Source organism: Phyllopteryx taeniolatus, chromosome 1 (assembly GCF_024500385.1).
Source record: "Phyllopteryx taeniolatus isolate TA_2022b chromosome 1, UOR_Ptae_1.2, whole genome shotgun sequence".
Classification (NCBI taxonomy): domain Eukaryota; kingdom Metazoa; phylum Chordata; class Actinopteri; order Syngnathiformes; family Syngnathidae; genus Phyllopteryx; species Phyllopteryx taeniolatus.
The window spans coordinates 41,209,508-41,227,458 of NC_084502.1; the positions used below are offsets into that span (position 1 = coordinate 41,209,508).

The 17,951-nt window shown below is 43.8% G+C and overlaps 1 protein-coding gene across 6 annotated transcripts in view; it reads right to left on the bottom strand.

Annotated features, from left to right (window-relative positions):
* The window catches only part of LOC133488281 (protein kinase C and casein kinase substrate in neurons protein 1-like), a 53,029-nt gene that overhangs the window by 11,662 nt on the left and 23,416 nt on the right, over nt 1-17,951 (bottom strand). For 3 of the 6 annotated variants that reach the window (XM_061795942.1, XM_061795958.1, XM_061795950.1), the window contains exons 2-3: nt 9,300-9,429; nt 7,649-7,868 (exon numbers count right to left, since the gene is read on the bottom strand). In XM_061795942.1, coding sequence (XP_061651926.1) covers nt 7,649-7,868; nt 9,300-9,343 — 264 coding nt within the window. In that variant the 5' untranslated portion in view covers nt 9,344-9,429. Of the gene's footprint in view, nt 1-7,648; nt 7,869-9,299; nt 9,430-12,997; nt 13,113-17,951 lie in introns of those variants that run through there. The other 3 variants (XM_061795970.1, XM_061795978.1, XM_061795966.1) reach the window with 2 other exon arrangements.

Below are 17,951 nucleotides of genomic sequence, written 5' to 3' on the forward strand. Positions count from 1 at the left end.
CTACTTTCAGCCAGCATCAAAGGATTAACTCTGCATGATTTTTCCTTTTAGAAACACTTATTTTGAAAGGATGATGGAAATAAGTGAAAAAGAGAAGAATATATCCACTGGAAGTTACTGTTACATGTCCAAGTTAGTCAGTGTTTCAGTGTCATGATAGAAAGGATTACCAGTAGTCATCTGGACCACTGCTCAGAGGCGTGTCAAGCCGTGTTTAGCGCTTTTCATCTATTGTTCCGAAATTGATTGTGGAGGTACCATAGTACAGGGCTGGACTGGGACTCATTTTCAGCCCTGGAGTTTGGTTTCGTTTGGGCTCAGACCAGCCCACTTCACAACATTTTTAATGAAGACGTATAATTTTATTTCACCCTTCTTCGTGTATCAATCTAAAATAGATTACCATGCCCTCCCACATCGATGTTCATATTGTATTTGCTCTAAAATCAGAATTACGACTGAATGCGCTTAGAAGATCACGATTAGTGTTTATCTGAACAAGTATGAAAACATACAGTAAACAGTTAAAATGTACAGTGCTTGACAAATTTATTAGACCACCCGTTATTGCCAAGTGGCAATAATATCACTTATTTACAGTACGAAAAGAGCATTAGCTAAACTGTACACAATACTTGGTAGAACACGCCACACAACTTACAGAATGACGTTAACGTGAACCAATACCTTAAATATTCGTGCGTAGTTACATTAAATGACGTACTTAGTGCAGACCTGACATGCCAAATAAGTACTTAAATGTAAATTAGCACATCATTCTCAAGTAAATTTCTCTACAAACTCTGAGATAAATACAGGGTGGGGAGGTTTACTTTAAAAATTCCGATAGAGTTGATTAAGTTATCTGTTCATAAAATGTTGTTAGTAGCGTAATCCATAATTCAGTATTAATGTAACTTACTTTCAATAACTTTTCCATTTCTCCAATACCAAATATGAAAATAAATTCAATATCAAGACAACTTTATATATTTTATATGTTTCTCAGGTGCTATTAATGTTTAATATGCAGTTTTGGAGGAAGCCAGACCACCCAGAATAAAAAAAACTGAAAGGCAGACGTACTAAGCAATTATCATGCTGCAGATACGGCCAATTGTGCTCATTTTGTGTGCATTCAAGAGTTTGAGAGCTCATCGCTTTCCCTGATTCCTCCCACCGTCACACACACGCGCACGCACGCAGACACACCCAAACACACGCCCTCCTCGCACCATCGTAATTTTGATACGTTGACAACCGCAAACAAACTTTTTTTTGTTCCTGGGGACAAGTTAGCAGCTGTTTAACTACTAGCTGTGCGTGTTTGATGGACGGGAGGAGCAGGACTTACGTGAGTGAAGTCAGCGGCCTGAGTTAAACCAGCCTGTGTGGAGTTTGCATTTTCTCCCCGTGCCTGTGTGGGCTTTCTCCGGGTACTCCGGTTTCCTCCCACATCCCAAAAACATACATGCTTGGTTGAGTGAAGACTAAATTGCCTGTAGGTGTGAATGTGTGTGTGAAAGGTTGTTTGTTTCTAATGTGCACTGCGATTGGATGGCGACCAGTTCAGGGTGTACCCCGCCTATCTCCCAAAGATAGCTGGGATAGGCTCCAGCACGCCCGCAAGCCGTGTGAGGATAAGCGGTATGGAAATTGGATGAATAGTATCATCGAATTGCAGGTAGCAATTGTTGCAGTTTATAACTATACAGACATATTGTACTATCGCAGACAAAGTATGTCTGTAATATTAGTAGCATAAATATAATTATTTATCAACCATTCAATTTAGCCAGCAGTTCTCAAACATTTGACAGCAAGTTCCATCTAAAAAAAAATACAACACATTGCTCTCCAGTGGGTCTAAGTGTTCATCAAAAATGGGACAGAGGTTTTATTCATAAAGGTATAGCTGTATTTATTATTGTAAGCCACTGCAACTTTCTGCACAGTTCACACATTAACACTGTGCTTGAATACAGGAAAGTAAAAATGTACTGAACCTTCTGGAGTCGATTAACGCGCCTGCGCGTCCAGATCACATAACTGCTTTGTGATGATGCAAGATGCATCCGCGCTGTCTCCATTTCAACTTGTGTCGTAAGTGCAGACTTTAAACCAGGGGTGTCAAATTCATTTTAGTTCGTGGGCCACATTTACCCCAATTAGATCTCAAGAGGGCCGGACCACAATATTTCTGGCTTAAAAATCCATGAATAACAACTATTCAAAATAATTGTTTTGGTGCAAATAATTAAAAGTACTTTGGGAAAATATTCACATTTATTCACTATTATCTTGTTGCAAATTTTTGTTGCAAATCAGATGAGCAGTTTGAAATTTTTAACCCAAAATTATGTCAACAGTATTATGAATTCAGTTAAACCATTCAGTTATGCATCCTTTGTAAATGTATACATAAAAATTTAAGTTGTGGCAATGCATGGGAAAAAAAGGTTCCAACAAACCAACCTCTTTTGAAGTGAAGCTTTTGTCTGAATTTTTTTAATATTCAATGTCTTAAAACATTTCAACAGGAGGTATTTATTTTCACAGTGTGAAGATGGCACACCATTTTATATTAGTGTGCTCCTGAAACGTGGCATTGTTTAAATGTTGTCAGTGTACCCTCTAGTGTACAAAATTAGCAACAAAAGTTACTTTTATTGAAAAACAGAAATTAATGTGTTCTCCATCCCCATGGGGCGGATTGGACCCCCCGACGGACCGGTTCTGGCCCGCGGGTGATATGTTTGACACACCCGCTTTAAACTATATGACAGTTTTTTTGGTATGTTCATAATTATGATCAATAAATTAGGCACTATTACCACCATGAAGCGAATGGCGCTCAGTCCCCTGTAGTTTGTTTACCATGTAATGTATTTTGTTTGGTGTAGTCGTTTTTTTAATTATTTGTGGAAAATATATGAGACGGCAAATGGATGTGGCGCTGGCTTTGCAGCTATGAACTGAAAGGGGCTGAGTGATGTCTTGGTGACAATTTTGACGATGAAGCAGACTGAAAGGCAAACCCTGCCTCCTGGTGGACAAACAGGAGGGGCACACCATGGAAGTGTCAATCCTGTGACGTGTCCCTCTGCATTGTGGCGGACAGGAACTGTGGCACAACTAATTTGGGTGTAAAAGCAACTGAGGAATCGCCTGCATTTCACTGCAAATATTTTTGCTTTTTGATTTAAAAAGAAGTTTGTAAATGTACTAATTATATTTGAATTATAAGCGGTACAGAAAATGGATGGGTGTTATAAAAATGGTCCGTGGTTACCCACACACATGATGTTATCGTGAAGATTGTCCTGATAAAAATGTTTTACTTTTTCCTACTCGGACTACGTTTTTTTGTGATTTTGGGACCAAACTCCAAAGTGTTACTATACTATGTCAAAATAATGGGATGTGGGAGGAAACCGGAGTGCCCAGAGAAAACAAACACAGGTACAGGGAGAACATGCAAACTCCACACAGGTGAGGCCGGATTTGAACCCAGGTCCTCAGAACTGGGAGGCGGATGTGCTAACCAGTCGTCCACCATGCCACATCTATTATACTATATAATATATAATAATAGTGACATTATGTCACGATTTCAGTTTCAGGAGCCTATCCAGGCTATCATCGGGCAGGAGGCGGGGCACACCCTGAACTGGTTTCCAGCCAATCGCAGGAGTATGAAGTATATTATTTGAATGTTTTTGTCATGTTATTTGATCCTGAAGTGCTCCAGATGAAGTACATGGCACAGTTAGAATTTGAACCCTTATTGCCATTGCACAGTGTAACATTGCATTTTTGTATAGTATTAATGGTTTCTATAATTGCATCGTGATAGTGATAGTCCCCACTGAAGACCCAGGGACCAATTGCATGGCCCAACACTGATCACACCATCGTATCATTCTACAGCTTGCATTTATATTCATAGATGACACCTTAAGAAGGACTTCCTTAAAAAAAAGCAGGGGGAGTCGGTGTGGCTCCACCTCCTGAGCGCCTGTAGGTGTGTGTGAGCTCATGTAGCATGATGGAAGAGGGGAGGGGGTGAGTGGCTCGTGCCTTTGCATGTGTAGTTATGCAATGGCATGAGCTTGTGTTAGTGTGCTTGCATGAGTGTGAGTGTGCGCACACTAATCCCCCTAAGAGATGTTTACAGCAGGTGGACAGATTGGAAGGGATAGATGACAGAAAAGAGGCAGAAATGCATAGAGGGCACAGACTGTGTGTGTGTGCGCGTGTGCATGTGTGCGTGATCGTGTCTGTGTGTGTGTGTGTGCGCGCACGCGCGTGCATGGATGTGTATCTTCACATAAAATGCATAAAACCACATCCAGGACTCATGATGAGGCAGTGTAATGTGTTTGCTGGCACTGCACTGTGACTGGCTCTGCCATGATCATGCATGTGCAGTTAAAGAGCTGCAGGAGGCTGTGAAGCAGGTGTGTGTGTGTTCCCTCAACAACACAACAACGACACACAGACACACTCTTTCTACTTAGAAATCATGAGAACGTCGTTTTGCACCACAAGGTAATTTGGGGTGCGTTCCTCGTCTGCAGATGGAACAAGTTGTACGCATGGTGAGAGGCCTCCTCACAATCATGATGACTGAGGCTCTTTGTGCCACTGTAGCTGCGTGCCATGACACAAAGAAGACTCTGTAAAGACCGAATTCATTAACACTAGTTTGAGGGGTTTTAAAGCGATTTCGCTCTCTTACGCACACAATGCATCTTCGTATGCATAGGCCTTGTTGGGATTTATATGATGTCTAAACAACTTGTGATATTCTTTCGAAGTTCAGTCAAAATCAGTGAGTTATTATTGAAAGATGTTTTGTTCTTTTAAAAAATAAAATTAAGTTGAATTTAAATTACATTAATTTGTCCATGGCTGCATGGCAGAGGAGTGGTTAGCAAATCTGCAGGTTTCGAGTTTGAATTTTAGCTTCAGCCTTCCTGTTGTGGGGTTCTCTTTGTGCTTGTGTGTGTTTTCTCTGAGTCCTTCAGCTTACTCCCACAGTCCAAAAACATGTATGTTAGGTCAATTGACGACTACATTTCCCATACACGTATGTTGTTTTTGGTGCAAAGAGCCGTGTCAGCAAAGCAGAACACCCAAGCTTACACAACAACCTCTCCGAGTTGAAGTTTGTTTGTCAGTCGGTGGAGGAGCAAGGCCAGGAGGCAAACCACAGTGTCCCAGACATACCTGCTCAACCTACTTAGAGCACAGGAACAGTCTGTGTAGTTGAAAGTCCAAAAGACTTTGGGAGAAACCACGCTTGAACTTAACACCAGCAGCAGACTGCAGATGGGCCCAACTGGATGAGGATCTAACATCCTGGACAACACTCTGAAAGGAGATGCAACTAAGAAGATCAAGAACATGGTTGAAGTCGTGTACCAGGCATGACACAACACCTTTGGCATGAAAAAAGGCAAGACTGCCAAGCCATTAGCAGGGCCCAGCACGAGACAGCAGCAGATCAAAGAGCTGTGAGGAAAATTAGAGGCGCTCAAAAAAGGTGGAAGGAAGCAAGTGAAGAGTAGAGAGCGGCCATTGATGATTGATGAGGTCAGAGATGTGGTAACAGCTAATCTAGCTTTGGAGAACTGAGACAACCTAGAAGAAGCAGAGGGGGAAGTGCCGAAAGTGGAAAGCCTTTTACAACAATTCAAAAGCCATGATATGTGCAAAGGAGGAACTAGAAGACAGCGTGGTGGCCACACACGGAGACCTCTTCAGAGGTATTCCTCTGGGTGAATTTCCTTTCAAATTGACAATGCTCATGCCACACCTCCCTTTTATCCCTGTGAATAGCAACGTGACAAGATTTCCCAAAAACGACAGTCTGTAAAAAGCTAAAAAAAAAAAAAAAAAAAAAAAAAAAAAAAGCTGGAACCTGCACTCTGGACTCTCGTTGAGTGCTGCTTTGTGCGAAAACAGCGAAATTTTACAAGACTCTACCAGTTCAAAGAGGTTTCCCTGCTGGACGTAGAGGGGAAAATATTATGGTTTGTCATCATCATTTGGCTAACAACATACATGCTCGCCACTGAGTTAATTGATCCAAGTGTCCAAAAAAGGAGGAGTACCGGCATATTGCATGCAGCAGTGATCAGCCAGCTCATCAACGACGCCAAGAGAAAAATTTAAGACATACTCTGTCATTTGGCTGGACCTTGCCAAAACCTACCCAAGTATCACACACCTCTTAATCTGAAGGACATGGGAACATTACCGAGTTCCATCAGAGGTAGTGGTGTTTGTGATGTTGCATATGAATGCGCTGCAAGATGAGGGTCACCTTTGGAGCGTCACCTCCAAATGGCAGAGGCTTTGAGAAGGGCACCGTCGCAGGATACAAAACTTCCATGGCCCTGTTTATAGTGGCTATAAATCCGTTGCTGCAGACAGGAGCCCCAAAAGAAAACAACGGCATGAGACACCCTGCCTGTCGAGACGGTGATGACTCCATCAATCCAGGGCACACAGTGGATCCTGAATGCACTGGAAAAGATGGCGACCTGGTCCCACCTGCGGTTCAAACTGTAAAAGTATCTTGAAGGGGACACTAACTACGATCCCAACAATCCAAGTTAAAAGGATCCGATGCCTAGGAAGGCATGATGACAGCTCCCTAGGACAGTGGGAATCTCACCAAACACCAAAGGCCTGCTAAACACCAGGCTCAAGCCAATCGAGCAAAGCCAACTACTCAGAAGGTTTAGACTCTGGTGCGTTCAGTATGAAATCGTACCGCGGCTGCATTGGCCCTTCCTACTTTACAATTTTCCCATGTCCCATTTGGAAGAAATGGAAAGACTGTGCAGCAAGCTTTTGTAGAAATGGCTGGGAGTCCACTCATCCTTTGTCACAGCTTGTAGCGAAGTATCTCTGAAATTTACTTTGTCAAATGTGAGTGTAATGGTTGTTTGTAACTTATGACCAGTCTAGGGTGTACCGCTTCTCTCAAAGTAAACTGGGATAGGCTCAAGCTCACCCGCGACCTATTGGGAACAAGCTGTATAGGAAATCCATGCATGCAATGGGAACAAAGAAGAGGCAACAAAAAACAAAAAAAACCCAAGAATTTAAAAATATATTGAAAACAAAATAAGGTAAAATATGCTAAATTAAACTAGACATTGTCTATTAAAGTTCATGATCACTTAATTGGCCCATTTGAACACAACCTTAGTGATTCAGCAATTTTTCACATTAACATAAAAGATTTCAAGTTAAGAAGAAGAGGAAGTTCTGCATTAGTTTCTGCATCTTAAGCTACCTTACAAACCTACCGATGGGGGTGAAGAATTTTTCTTTGAGAAAACACTTTCACAGAATTGTTGTTATCCTTTTATTGTCGAAGATGACAAGCATGTAGCTCTGAATTCTTTCATGTTTATTTTTATCTGAAATGTGTGGCATCACACTGGGGCGTGTAGTGTATATTCCCCTGCAGGAGCTGATGCCACGCCACAAAATGGCTGCCAATCCAGGCATACATCTCACAGCCTAACAGGTGTGGCTGCTTAAGCCAACTGATTAAAGTAGGCCTGGGAGAGTGGAGAACAGACAGAACAAAGGAGCAGAGACACAGTGAGGAAGGAACTGAGAAGACCTGGAGAAGATGAAGAGGAGGCAATCGCTTGATGTGAAGGAAAACTGTTTTTGAATTCTGAGAAAAGACTTGTTGGAACATGGACACATGTGGATCCTTGATTATTTTTGTTGTAAAATGCTGCTTGACTTTTACAGTTTTAACCGCAGGTGTGACCAGGTCGCCATCTTTTCCAGTGCATTCAGGATCCACTGTGTTTTGTTTTGGCCAACCAGTGGAACTGAAAGAAAATGAAGTTTTATTTTGTTATACATTTTGCCTCAGTGGATTCATCGTGGCCTAGTTTACCTCTCGTGATATCACACATGAAACATTTCATCCATCCATCTATTTTCTAGACAGCTTGTCTTTGGATCACGGGTGAGCAAGAGACTATCCTATCTTACTTAAGGGAGAGGAGGGGTACACCCTGGACAGCCAATCGCAGGGCACATATAGACAAACAACCATTCACACTCTCACGTTCACACCAATTCAGAGTCTACAATTAACCTAACATGCATGTTTTTGAAATGTGGCAGGAAGCCAGAGGAACCAGGAGAAAATGCAAAATGCAAAATTCACTCTGGAAGGCCTGAGCTGAGATTAAAACCTGGCACCTCTAAACTGCGGGGCAGACGTCCTAAGCACTAGGTCAAAACAAATTTGCTGTCATTTTTTTGTTTTGTTTTGTTATTAACAAAGACCTCACAAATTTGAAGATTTAGAATTTTTAGAATGACTGAGTAATGCATATACAATTGTACCCCAATTCCAAAGAAATTGGGACACTGTAAAATGCGAATAAAAACAGAATATGATGACATGCTAATGCTTTTCAACCTATATTCAATTGAATACACCACAACAACAAGATATTTCATGTTAATGCTCACAAATCCCACGTTTTTTTTTAAAAATCTCACTCAATCCTGCTCACTGTCACTCCCACAGAGATTGATCCCAATCCAAAGTGAGCAATGTTTATCTTGATGCTCAAGGGAAATGTTCAAGTATCTATTTGATTAATAAAATATAACTGCATCATGTTTTTCACTCCCGTCATGGTTTCCACTCCCATTAACTCCCATCTCATGATTTCCACTCCCATCAATTCCCGGTGACTTTGTTATCGCAATTTCCGTTCCCGATGACCTTCGCTCCCGCTTCCTGCCCAATCATGTGTTTGAGTCACTCCCATGGGATTCCTGAAAAATGTCAGCCTCTAGTCCAGACCTGTCTTCCATCGAAAATGTGTGGCACACAATGAAGTGCAAAACACAACAACGGAGACCCTGGATTGTTGCACAACTGAGGTTGTACATCAAACAAGAATGGGAAAGAATTTAACCTACAAAGCTTCAACAATTAGTGTCCTCAGTTCCCAAACGCTGATTGAGTACTGTTAAAAGGAAATGATGTAACACAGTGGTAAACATGCCTCTGCCCCAGTTTCTTTGGAACATTTTTCAGGCATCAAATTGAAAATGAGTGAATATTTAAAAAAACCATCAGTTTGAAAATTAAATATCTTGTCTTTGTAGTGTATTCAACTGAAAATTGGTTGAAAAGGATTTGCAAATCATTGTATTCTGTTTTTATTTGTTTTACACAATGTCGAAACGTAATTGGAATTAGGGTTTGTAGTAGGTAGCAGCTTGTCTGTTTATACCTCCCAGAAGCTGTCCATGGTGTCGTCAGCACCTGCACTTTCATCGTAGGAGCCAGACATTTCTGTGGATGTTGCAATGCTCTTCCTCAACGAAACCTGTGCTCTGCAGCCGCGCTTGGTTTCTTGTACACTGGAAGAAGAGGAAGAAAATAGATGACTACACAACATACAAGAAGTTCCTGTATGACTATTATTGCACAAAAATAACTAAGCAGCCCTTGCGGTACAATGTGGCAATTACTGAAATGAACTGTTTCAGCGAGACGTTCATAATAGTGACATAAAAATAGCTTGCTCAACCACGCATCCAGTTTCCCTGCCCCAAGGAACGAGAATCTCATACTGGCATGTCCCAGAAAAGACTGACTGCCATCACACATACATGATACTGAATCCATCCACTCTGCAAGCCCTGACCCATTATGTGGACACCTTACATACAAATTTGCCACTATTCATATATTTATTGAAACAGAGTACAGTAGGTTCTGGTTTTATTACAGGTGAACGGGGAATACAATATATTGTCAAAAGTATTCACTTTCCTGCCTTGACTCAAATATACTCAAGTAACATCTCTTTTCTAATTCATAATTTAATTACGATGTCGGTCCACAATTTGCAACCATACAGCTTCAACTCAACTTTCTGACGATATTTCCAGAAGCACATTTGTGGGGTCACATGCTGATCTCTTGTGCAAAATGATCTCATATTAAACCCTAGGGATTAAGAATGGGATGCCACTTAAATTCAGAAGTGATTCAAGGCAGGTGAGCGAATACGTCTGGCAATACAGTATAGTGTATCTCTAACTTAATGTGGTTTCTATATTACCAGCAAGTGCAAGAAGTTAAGTTGTAATTAAAGCCAAATCAATTTCACTTCCTTGACTGATGCTTTCAACTCTCAGTTCTTCATTGCACTGGCTGTGATGCAATATGTTCTTTATAATGATGCTTGGTTGACAGGATTCCTACACTGATTATTATTTTCCTTGTAACTAAAAGTGGTTTGTTTTTCAGCCTTACATTGTTGGGGATTTCATCCATCCATTTTCTGAGCCGCTTATCCTCACAAGGGTCGCGGGAGTGCTGGACCCTATCCCAGCTAACTTCGGGCAGGAGGCGGGGTACACCCTGAACCGGTTGCCAGTCAATCGCATGGCACATAGAAATAAACAATCATTCGCACTCACATTCACACCGAGGGGCAATTTAGAGTATTCAATTAACCTACCATGCATGTTTTTGGGATGTAGGAGGAAACCGGAGTGCCCGTAGAAAACCCACATAGGCACGGGGAGAAAATGCAAATTCCACACAAGCAGGGCCGGGATTTAAACCCCGGTCCTCAGAACTGTGAGGCAGACACTCTAACCAGTCATCCACCGTGCCGCTAGGGATTTCATGAAAAAATTAATCATAGTTGTTTATATATAACAGGTTACTTGATTCACATCTCAAACTGAGAGTTAGCTTAACATGTTCAATTTTTTGTGACGAACAGATTGAGTCATGAGTGCATTTTAGCTCAGGTTTTCTGCATCACGCGGCACATCTTGTTCAAATATAGTCAGTGCCCGCCATGGTGCATCCACATTCACCTGTAAATGTGAATTTATTATTGCAGCAACTTTCCACATAGGGCTGTGTGCTATGGACAAAATGTTACATCCCGATATAGGTAATTTTATATCCCAATATAGAATTCTTCCATAAAATTATACAAAACTAATGTCAATTTTTCTCAATTTGCTTAGAAAAAATAAATTAATACAACATAAATAAAAACACAATAAACACAACTATGCAGTGGATCAATCACAAAAATATAACACATGGTAGTACAACCAGTTCTCAAGGAATGTACAGTGTTGTTGAGTAAATTGTACTGGGGTGTACAATGTTTTTTATGTCCATGCTTCTCTCGCAGTGCTGTAAATTAGTATTTGCGGGAGATGTAAACATGCTAACACACATCACCAGCAATGATGTGCGAATGCTGTTTATTGATTATACCTATGCCTTCAATACAATCTCCCCCCCATAACCTGGTCACAAAACTGAATTGCCTGGGCCTCAACATGCATCTGTGCAGATGGATCCATGTCTTCCTCACTGACAGACCATAAACTGTTCACATGGGAAATCATATCTCCACATCAATCACGCTGAACACAGGCGCACTGCAGGGTTGTGTGCTGAGCCCCCTCTTATTCTCCCTCTATACCAGCGATTTCCAACCTTTATGTAGCCAAGGCACATATTTTACCATTGAAAAAACTCTCGCCACACCAACAAACAAAAATGTCACAAAAACATTAATTACTGTATGCACTTCCTTCCATCTAATAAAAGAGCATGTATTTGTTCTGTCTGTCACTTTGCCTCACTGGCATAAATGGATGAATAAAGATACATTATTTCTTGGAAATAAATAATTTTTTGAGCAATTAAGTAAAAGTTTATATTTCCCACGGCACACTAATGTGCCCCGGCACACTGGTTGGGAATCACTGCTCTATATAAAGGACTGTAGACCCTCACATGAGACAAACACTATCATCAAGTTTGCTGACGACACCATTGTTGTAGGAAGAATCACAAGCAACAGTGAGTTGGTCTATAGAGCAGAGGTGGAGAAACTGGTGAAATGGAGCCGAGACAACAATCTCATCCCAAATGCAGTGAAGGCAAAAAAAATTATGGTTGACTTCAGGAAGAAAAAGCCCATTCCTCACTGGCCCCTCAATATTGACAGGGTCGAAGTCCGTGCAAATATTTAATATTTGGAAGTCCACATCAGCCATGACACAAAGTGGTCCATCAATACAACAGTGATGGCTAATAAAGGACTCCAGCAGCTCCACTTCCTAAGGTGCTTGAGGAAAGACATACAGACATACTGTAGAATCCATCATTACCTACTGCATCACAGTGTCATGAACGGAACAGGGGATAGGACCCAAAAATGCACGACTCCAAAACAAATGGACAGTTTCCAAAAAGAGAGGTTTAATAGACGGGCATAGGTCGGTACACAGGCAGGCAATCCAAGAAAGGCAACAGTATCCAAAAACATGAGGCAAAGAGGCAAGGTCGATAATCGGAACAGGGTCAAGTCTTACTGTGAGTCTGTGACGTGGAAACAAGGAATGCTGTAACGCGACGACAAGGTACAACGAACTGGTAACGAGAGGGAATGAGACACGAGGTTAAATACAATAGGTAATTAGGGTGAACGAGGCACAGGTGGTGAAGATGCTCACAGGAGCAGGTGTGTGTGAAACAGGGGGTAAGACAAAACCCGGAACACACACACATGACAGCAACCCCCCCCCCCCCCCTTAACGGCCGGCCCCAGGATGCGCAATGTGGAAGTCCCGAATGAGCGAATCATCCATGATAAACGCAGACGGTACCCATGAACGTTCCTCAGGCCCATAGCCCTCCCAGTCCACCAGATATTGAAACCCCCTCCGACGAGACGACAACAGCCGCTTCACAGAGAAGACAGGGCCCCCATCCACAAACCGGGGGGGAGGAGGGGGCCTGGAAGGCGGGACCAGAGGGGACTCCCGGGCTGGCTTGAGTAGGCTGACGTGAAAAGCAGGGTGGACCCGCATCGACCTTGGGGGCCTCAGCTTCACGGTGACAGGGTTGATGATCTTTGTGATGGGGAAGGGCCCAACGAACCTGGGAGCGAGTTTCTTGGACTCCACCCGGAGTGGAATATGTTTGGTCGAGAGCCAAACTCGCTGACCCACTTTGTAGTTCGGGGCCGGTGTCCTCCGACGGTCAGCAGCGGCTTTGTAGTACCGTCCCTGGTGCAGCAGCATCTGGCGGGCTCGCTCCCAGGTCCTCCTGCAGCGTCTCACCAAGGTTAATGCCGCTGGAACTGTGGACTCTGGGGCTATGGCAGGAAACAGAGATGTTTGGTAACCATGCACAACGTGAAAAGGCGACAGGCCAGTGGATGCAGAGGGGAGGGAATTGTGGGAGAATTCGACCCAAACCAGTTTCTGAGACCAGGATCGCGGCTCCTGTGAAGCGAGACATCGGAGCCCAGTCTCCAGGTCCTGGTTCAGCCTCTCGGTTTGGCCGTTGGTTTCAGGATGAAACCCAGATGACAAACTGACGGTAGCACCTATGAGATTGCAAAACTCCTTCCAAAATTGCGAAATGAATTGGGGACCCCTATCAGACACCACATTCTTGGGGAAACCATGGAATTTGAAAACCTGATTAATCATCAGCTCGGCAGTGTCTTTAGCTGAGGGGAGTTTTGGAAGTGCAATGAAGTGTGCCATCTTAGAGAACCTGTCAACAACTGTAAGAATGGTGGTATTGCCTTTAGAGGCCGGTAATCCTGTCACAAAGTCTACGGAAATGTCTGACCAAGGACGTTGTGGTATTGGCAGGGGTCGCAACTCCCCAGAAGGACGTTGATGAGAGGGCTTGTTAGCAGCACATACCTGGCAAGCATTGACGTAATCGATAACATCCCTCCTAACATTAGGCCACCAAAAGCGCTGTTTGACCACTGATTGCGTCTTGGCAAAGCCTGGGTGACATACAGTTCGGTTCGTGTGAGCCCAGTGGATGACTCTTCCCCTTAAGGTCGGCACCACATAAAGCCTGTTTTCAGGGCAATCTTCAGGGCTAGGAGTGTTTTTCAGAGCCCCTTTAACCGCAGTTTCAATGTCCCAAACAAAAGCGGAAATGAAACATGACTTGGGCAAAATAGTCTTAGGGTCGGACAAAGAATTCTCTTCGGAGAAAATACGTGACAAAGCATCTGGCTTAACATTTTTAGAACCAGGTCGGTAGGATAACGTAAAATTAAATCTAGTGAAGAACAGAGCCCATCTAGCCTGCCTCGCATTTAATCTTTTAGCAGTTTTAATATACTCAAGGTTCTTGTGATCTGTCCATACTAAAGACGGAGTCTGTGCCCCCTCTAGCCAGTGCCTCCACTCCATCAAAGCCACCTTGACTGCCAGCAGTTCACGGTCACCAATGTCATAATTTTTCTCAGCTGGGGTCAGTATTTTGGAGAGAAAAGCACAAGGATGTAATTTATCATCCTTGAGAGATTTCTGGGAGAGCACTGCTCCTATTCCGGCATCAGACGCATCGACTTCTACCACAAACTGCTGTTTGAGATCTGGCAAAGTAAGGATGGGAGCGGAGGTAAAGCTCGACTTAAGTTTTTGAAAAGCTGCCTGACAAGGCGGGTTCCATACAAAAGGTTGGTGTGGCGAGGTAAGATCATGCAAAGGAGAGGCTATAGAACTAAAATTTCTGATGAATTTTCTGTAGAAGTTTGCGAACCCTAAGAACCTTTGTACATCTTTGCGTGACGTGGGAGTAGGCCAATTAATAACTGCATCGACTTTGCAAGGGTCCATTTTGACTTCACCTTGAGCCAGGACGAAACCCAGAAAAGAAACGGACGCCTTGTGGAACTCACATTTCTCAGCCTTGACATATAGTTGATTCTGCAGTAACTGCTGCAAAACAGAGCGGACATGAATAATGTGAGTCTCCTCATTAGGGAGAATATCAAAATATCATCTAAATAAACAAAAACATAAACATTCAACATGTCACGCAGGACATCATTGACAAGGTTCTGGAAAACAGCTGGAGAGTTAGTAAGCCCAAAAGGCATTACCAAATATTCATAATGTCCCGTTGGTGTGTTGAATGCTGTTTTCCATTCATCCCCCTCCCTTATCCTGACTAAATGATATGCATTTCTTAAGTCCAGTTTGGTGAAAATCTTGGCTCCCTCCAGGAACTCAAAGACGGTGGAGATGAGAGGAAGAGGGTACCTGTTTTTTACCGTGATCTCGTTGAGACCCCGGTAATCGATACAGGGTCGCAGGGTCTTGTCTTTCTTGTCCAAAAGAAAAATCCTGCTCCCGCAGGGGATAAAGATGGGCGAATGAGCCCGGCTGCCAGTGATTCTTCCACATACTCCTTCATGGCCTTGTGTTCCGGCCCTGAAAGAGAGAACAACCTCCCTCGTGGGGGTGTGGTTCCAGGCAGCAAGTCAACAGCACAGTCATAAGGTCTGTGGGGTGGAAGGGATTTGGCCTTGGACTTGGAAAAAACATCTTTAATATCCTGGTAACCGGTGGGCACTTGAGATAAATCAGGATCCCCAGATGGGGTCTGTGGATTGTCCTTAGAAACATAGCCCTGAACATCACATGGCGGTTTGAAACAGTTCCGGGGGCAATTGCTGCCCCATGACATAACCTGCCCAGAAGACCAGTCAATGTGGGGGTTATGTAATTTCAACCATGGGTTCCCTAAAATAAGGTCATGATTCAAGGCGTCAAAAACATGAAAACTAATTTGTTCCGAGTGGGAATCAGGAAATGTCAATGTGAGTGTTTGGGTGCAGTGAGTGAACTTGCCCATAAAACTGCCGTCTGCAGGATAGGTGTTGCGGTGGCGTTTTATTTCAAAGGTTCTAAGGTGCATACGTCTAACAAGGATGGAGTTGAGTAAGTTTGCATCAGAACCAGAGTCAATTAATACAGGTGTATGAATTTCTTGATCAGGAGAGCATAGTGTCACTTTAGGAAGAACCCGTGTAGGGTCTTCCTTAAGGAAATTCAGACTCACCTCTCTCGTGCCCTTGCTACCGGCACCGGCAACTTTGACGTGACAGTTGCTCACGGAATGACCCAACTGACCGCAGTAGAAGCACCGCCCTTCCCTCAGCCGGCGTTGGCGTTCCTCAGGGGAGAGACAGAACCTGCCCAGTTGCATGGGTTCATCCGTGGGGACGCTAGCCAGTGGGTTGAGACCGGAACCAGGGGATCTGGCTTGGTTTGGCTGGTCACCGAGGCTCGTCCTCCAAGTGCGCGGAGACGCAGCCCTCCGCCGATCTCCATCCAGCTCGCGATCCAAAAGCATCTTGTCGATTTTTACGGCGAGAGCGATGACAGTGTCCAAGTCGGTCGGCAGGTCTAGCGGGACTAAATGATCCTTTACGGCGGGGGATAGTCCTTGAAAAAAGGCATCGAGTAGCGCCCGATTATTCCAATGACTCTCAGCTGCTAGAATGCGAAACTCAATCGCGTAATCTGACACCCTGCGCTTGCCTTGTTGTAAGGTGACAAGGGAGAGAGCTGCCTCACGATCTGGAATGGAAAATTGAAAAATTTGCTCCATAGTCTTTACGAACAAAGCCCATGAATGACACGCGGCGGAATTGCGGCTCCATTCAGCAGTAGCCCACGCCTCCGCACGACCAGTCAGGTGGGAAATGACGAAAGCGATTTTTGCCCGCTCGGTGGGGAAGGCAGCTGCCTGCAGCTCAAAGTGGAGTTCGCACTGCGTGATGAACGGCTTAATGTTCCCAGAATTTCCAGAGAACCTCTCCGGTCGAGAGAGCTGTGGGCAGACAGCAGCGGAGGTGGCAGGTGGCTGCATAGTGACTGCTTCACATGGAAACACCGTGGCGGTATTGGGTGTGGTGCCAACTGGTTCCTTCTCTTGAATAATTTTTATAAGAAGTTCACCTGTCTCATCATATTGTCCTGATGCCTTGACAGTCCCTCTAGATGAAGGTGGAGGGCAGCAATCTGCTCATCCTGCTTCGAGAGGCGTTGACCCTGCGCTTGAAGGGCTTTGCGCCCCGGGTCTGAGTCTGCTGGGTCCATGTTATGGCCAGTTCGTTCTGTCATGAACGGAACAGGGGATAGCGTGACTGTAGACGCCTTACACGACTCCAAAACAAATGGACAGTTTCCAAAAAGAGAGGTTTAATAGACGGGCATAGGTCGGTACACAGGCAGGCAATCCAAGAAAGGCAACAGTATCCAAAAACATGAGGCAAAGAGGCAAGGTCGATAATCGGAACAGGGTCAAGTCTTACTGTGAGTCTGTGACGTGGAAACAAGGAATGCTGGAACGCGACGACAAGGTACAATGAACTGGCAACGAGAGGGAATGAGACACGAGGTTAAATACAATAGGTAATTAGGGTGAACGAGGCACAGGTGGTGAAGATGCTCACAGGAGCAGGTGTGTGTGAAACGGGGGAAGACAAAACCCGGAACACACACACGACACACAGTAACGTACGAAGTCTCTCCAACGTCTCATAAAAACCACAGAGAAGCTCATCGGCTGCCCGCTCCCCAGTCTGGACCACATCTGCCAGAAACGGAGAGCCACAGCCATCCTCAAGGACACCACGCACCCTACAAAGCCCCTGTTCTCCATCCTACCTTCTAGCAAGCGCTACAGACCGCTGCAAGCATGCACCACTAGACTCCATAATAGCTTCTACCACAGAGCTGTGTCATTGCTGAAGTCCCCCTCACTCCACCCCTGATACACACTGACTTGGGAGATCACACCTCAAGCTGAACATTTCCAACCTACATACATGAATACCAGTCACATATGTGAAATCTATATCAACACCGTACTACAACTCAGCAGATGACACTTTATTTTATCTATTTTATTCACTTTGTCATTGTCTTGTATTGTATTGTCCTACTGTTTTACTATGTCTATCTTTTATATTAATATGTTATATATCTTGTACATATATTGTATTTTGTGTAAATGCTTTTTTGGGCATTTACAGGCTTGCTGAGCCATAATTTCATTGTACCTG